At 42.6% G+C, this 4,917-nt stretch overlaps 1 protein-coding gene across 5 annotated transcripts in view; it reads right to left on the bottom strand.

The window, feature by feature from the left end:
* Positions 1–826: 826 nt before the first annotated feature.
* SEC24C (SEC24 homolog C, COPII component) overlaps positions 827–4,917 on the bottom strand; it is a 58,928-nt gene continuing 54,837 nt past the window's right edge. For all 5 annotated transcript variants that reach the window (XM_090056970.1, XM_090056971.1, XM_090056972.1 and 2 more), the window contains 2 exons: positions 3,660–3,749; positions 827–3,002 (listed from right to left, as the gene is read on the bottom strand). In XM_090056970.1, the coding sequence (XP_089913096.1) occupies positions 2,862–3,002; positions 3,660–3,749 (231 nt within the window). In that variant the 3' untranslated portion in view covers positions 827–2,861. The remainder of the gene's footprint in view (positions 3,003–3,659; positions 3,750–4,917) is intronic.

Raw genomic sequence — 4,917 nt, 5'->3', positions numbered from 1 at the left:
TCCCCCTCTCTGCGACGCTGGTCAGGCCACAGCTGGAGTACTGTGTCCAGTTCTGTGTGCCCCATTTCAGGAGGGATGTGGACAACATTGAAAGGGTCCAGAGGGGGGCCACACACATGGTGAGGGGACTACAGGGCAGACCCTACATTGAAAGACTGCGGGACCTAAACCTGTTCAGCCTTCACAAGAGAAGGCTGAGGGGGGACCTGGTGATCGTCTATAAACTCACTAGGGGGGACCAGAAGGGTTTAGGGGAGACACTGTTTCCCCTAGCACCCCCTGGCATGACAAGGAACAATGGACACAAGTTATTAGAGAGTAGATTTAGATAAGACATCCGCAAGAACTACTTCACAGGTAGGGCGGCTAGGAGTTGGAACCAACTTCCTAGGGAAGTGGTGCTGGCTGCTACCCTGGGGGTCTTTAAGAAGCAGCTTGATGACTACCTGGCTGGACTTATTTGAGTCCAGTCTTTTTCTCCCACGCAGGCGGGGGGGTCAGGCTTGAAGATCTACAAGGTCCCTTCCAACCCTACTTCTATGATTCTATGAAACCTTTATCTCCATCTAGGCTAATACTAAAACTGAACAGCACCTCATGTGTTTTGATTCCAGTTGAAATGCTAACCACCATTCATCACAAACAAGAAAAAGAAGTGATTAGTATATTGAACATTATTGTCAGAATGTTGCATCATGCAGGGCACGGTAGGGAAAACAACAAGATTCCAGGCCTTCCAATCTCTTTTCTCCCTCACCCCCCCCCGAAATACAGTGCTTGGAAAAATAAGAAATATTTATTTACTAACAATGACATAAAATACATCTTAATATATATATTTTTTTATTTCTTTACAAATTAAAAGATGCATTGGAAAAAAAACCCGAGAGTGAAGAAAATGAAAGGTTCACTTATGATCTTATTTTCCCCTCATATTAATGCTAGAAGTTAGTATTATGGAAGTCTGGTTGCTGAGCCTTACATTCCTGGGAAGCCGTCTCTTCGCTCGTTAAAAACATTTAGATTTTTGGTTGGAGGCAGTAAGTGGGTTTTAAAAAAAAAAAAAAAAAAAGTGTCAGCTATAGTCATACAAAAAGATGCTGAAGATTCTGTCCGCTACACCTTGAAAGTGTACCCATTATAGTGCTCATAGTCCCTTGTATGTGCAGTTGTCTTGCTGTTAGGCAGGACAAACTTGCAACATTAGACCAAACAAAACCCTCAGATTTATATATAGGCTACAGGTCACGGAACTAAAACCACAGACAGCTGTTCGGAAGAATACATCTTACACAAGGTCCCTACATTGCAATGCCAAGTCCAGGTAATACATATCTGCTATCAGCATTCAAAACACCCCAAATTTCACTGATTTTTTCCTTCAACTTTCAGTGTTCTTGCCTCCTCATTAAATCCCGAGTATTGCAAGAACAGTTGTGTGTTCAAGTTAAACACATTAGTCTACTTTCAAAAATTAATGAACAAGCCCTTAGAATTCTCAATCTGATTTAGACTCACACTGCCTTTGCAGGAGTCCTGTCCTCCATCTTAGATGAACCAAGCAGTGGAGTGGTCAGTAAAGCCAACTAAAAGGTGGATGGATCAATCTGTCTGAGGTATTTTAGTTTAGCAAACAGGCTTATACAATAGTTCCTATGTAGATGGTTCAAGAGATAAAACTAGAGAATAAAACATCCAGGGTTGAAAATACCTTCTGCTTTAGCCCCAGACCCTTTCCAGCAGGTACTTGGTAATACCTTCTGTGGTGCGTTTTTAACTTTATTTTTCCTGTATTCACTTCCTTGCACTCCAGAGTACAAATCAGTCTCATATTTGTACCAGTAAAATTAAAATTCTTATTTGCTGTGATTCACAACCGTTTGGATTGGGAAAAGCTGCCTCCTTGCCCCTGTAGTGCCTGTTCTCACACAGCCACATATCACCATGCAAAAAAATATTTTGTATATAAATGAGGACAGGCATCATGACCTCCACCAACTGGACAGTCTAGGTAAGATCTTAGTGGAAAAAAGGGGGAGGCCATTAGAAATCAGAACTGGTAGAGTGACTCCACACAGAACAGTAAGATGGAAAGGCTGCTTTTCCCAAAGGAAGGTATTTGAGGGGGTACCATTCATGCCAGCAGGAGGCACTGATTCTATCCTTCTCCTAATTCAGCTGTTGATTGTACTCACCAGTTACTTACTTTAATACATGCCGACACAGCAGTTCTTGCTACAGTGACTATTTTGGAAGGACCTTGCTAGCCCCCTCAGCTCATTTCTTTTTCAACTCAAAAGGTTCCTGGTCCAGAGGGCCACATGCTGCAGTTTGTACTTGGCAAGTCATGTTTTTCCTTAAAATAGGAGACTGAAAAATGCTGAGCTGCTCCACCTCCCACCATCCAGCAGGGTGGCCTGCCTCCTGTCCTCCCCACCTAGCTCTTCTTCTTCACACTTGGAGCATGTGCGCACACACAAATACACAGCAACTACCAGTAATTTTGAAGTTATCGCTTTTTCACCCAATACTGAATCATGTACAGTGAACTGAGAAACTACATTCATTACGACAGGATTAGCGAGCATAGGGGGTAGATTCCTGCCAAGCACAGGAAACAACTTAGTTACAGGTAAAAGACCTGGGATCAAACGCCTTTTTCCAGCCCTCACCAGGAAATTTTTGCATCTCTCTCAAATGTGGCTGGGAGAAGTTGAAAGGATCTCTGCATATGCAACATGTATTAAAAATTATGGAATTGTACAGGTTTCTATGTTGTCCTTCTGGAGGGAGCTGAGCCCATGGATCAGGTGATTAGTGGAGACAAACATCACTGCTGGAGTCCAGCATCAGTCCCTCCTCTAGCTCAGTAGCTGTCGAATCTCCTTGTGCATGTGACAGAGGAAGTCCACATATGAAGCCCCCCCACTCATACTCTTGTCCTCCACCAGAAAATGTTTGAACAGCATCTCAAACTTATCTTCTTGCTTCACAATTATTAACTACAAACAAACAAACAAACAAACAAACAAACAAACAAACAAACAAACAAACAAACAAACAAACAAACAAACAAACAAACAAACAAACAAATTAGTTTCAGCTAGCAACTTTGGTGATTAAAAATGTTTTAAAAATCAAGGATATGTGGAAAGCAACCTTATACCAATGCCACCTGTAACTTCATAGCCTCTTGGAAGGTAAATGTGGTTCTGAAACCCCTTCAGACTTGGAAGAACCTAAAACCCAGGTCCTTCCACTTCCTGGGCAAGTGTTCTAATCCCTATACTACTAAATAAAAGGTCTGCATCTTTCCTGCCTGTAATGTTTTAATAAAAGAAGTCCTAGCTACTGTTCTTTGTGCAATTTCAATATTGTTGGTGAGTGTGAAGCATGCTTGCTGTATCAGGCTACTCAGAGGACTAAGGTGTAGGAAGCCAAGTTTGTGAATCCCAAATAGACTTGGTTACAAGACAGGCACCAAGTCTCTCAGCATAATCAAGACTGCAGCAGCTCTAGGCATGGGCAGCAACAGAACTTAAATTGTCCAAGTAACTATACTGGCAAAGTACTGAAAAGGTTAGTGTTTAAGTTAATTCCATCCAAGATGCGTTTTAGGTGCTTAATCTGTTGGACTTAGATGGCTCTAAGGTCTTTACCTTCATGTAGCGGGATCTCTGTGCCTGCAGCATGTCCATGATGGATCGCACTTTCTTAGAAAAGGGGTTTTCCAAGATAGGCAGCGTGCTCTGGAATAAATGACAACATCCATCTTACACAGAATTACGACAATTTAATCACCAACTCTGCTGCTTTACTTGAACTACATAAGTTCAAGTCTATGTATTTTTGGTCTGTTTGCCAAGCAGGAAAAATAAAGTTATTAAAGAAAATTAAAAAGGGATGACACAGTGAAGAGGTCAGCACTACAGAACAACTCTTACCCTATTAGCTTGCCGCACAAACCTGCTCTTTTCACTGATAATAAAAAATAGGTGGTCATAAGCCACAATAATTCATCTAACTACAAAAGGGATGCACAAGGTGTAGATTCATACTGCAGCACAGCGTGACAATACCTGGTCTGGCTGCATTAAGGTAGGTAGCTCATGGTGCTCAGTCTTCTGGCCCCATGTTGCCTCTGCCTGCCAGGATGGAAGCCCACACTACCCTGTGCACCAGACCTAGCACATAGGACCGGGCTACCCAGCCCATGCGGTTTCCAAAATGTTTGGAACTTGGGCAGCAGTAGAGTAGTGCCACTACTGCACTGCTTCCCTGCTGCAAAGATTTCGGATCCACAAGGAGGGCTGCAGGCTGAAAGACTTGGTACTGTAACTATTTTATATTATTTAGCATATATTTTATATTATTTTCCCTTTTCTGTATAACTGCCGCGCGGCACTCTCACATTTATGTAACCTTGAAGTCTTGACTGTTAATCAAAATGAACGCTTTGTACTTCTCTCCACTGGCATTAAGCTACACATGCGCATTCTGTAAATTTCATTTCTTCTCTAGAAGTGTCGTTTCTGCAGAAATGAAACTTATGTAGAAAATCTGCCTAGCAATAATTATGTAAAAGAAAATTATCCTATCTCTATGTTATACTTAGTGTCATAGAGGCAGTCCAACAAACATCTATAAAAGGGCAAAAAAGCAGGAAGCAGCAGAGACGACAACTGGAAAACTCTGTGGGCCTGATCACCCCGCAGACCGGTTCTCAGCCTCCCTGCCTGGGCGTATCCCAGCAAAAACAAAGGCATCAGAAATCCGACAACTGACAACGATTCACCGTGTTACAGTATTGCTTTGTATTTCCCATTCATGAGCCATTGACCAGTTCTGGGACTTAAGGAGCCGGCAGCCGCACCTAGCTTTGGACTAGCTCCACTGCTGGAACGCGAGGGCTGGCTC

The sequence above is a fragment of the Crocodylus siamensis genome, chromosome 7 (assembly GCF_052110815.1).
Source record: "Crocodylus siamensis isolate JL-2025a chromosome 7, ASM5211081v1, whole genome shotgun sequence".
Taxonomy (NCBI): domain Eukaryota; kingdom Metazoa; phylum Chordata; order Crocodylia; family Crocodylidae; genus Crocodylus; species Crocodylus siamensis.
The sequence above is the reverse complement of the archived record's forward strand: the minus strand, read 5'-3'. Positions and strand labels throughout refer to the sequence as shown.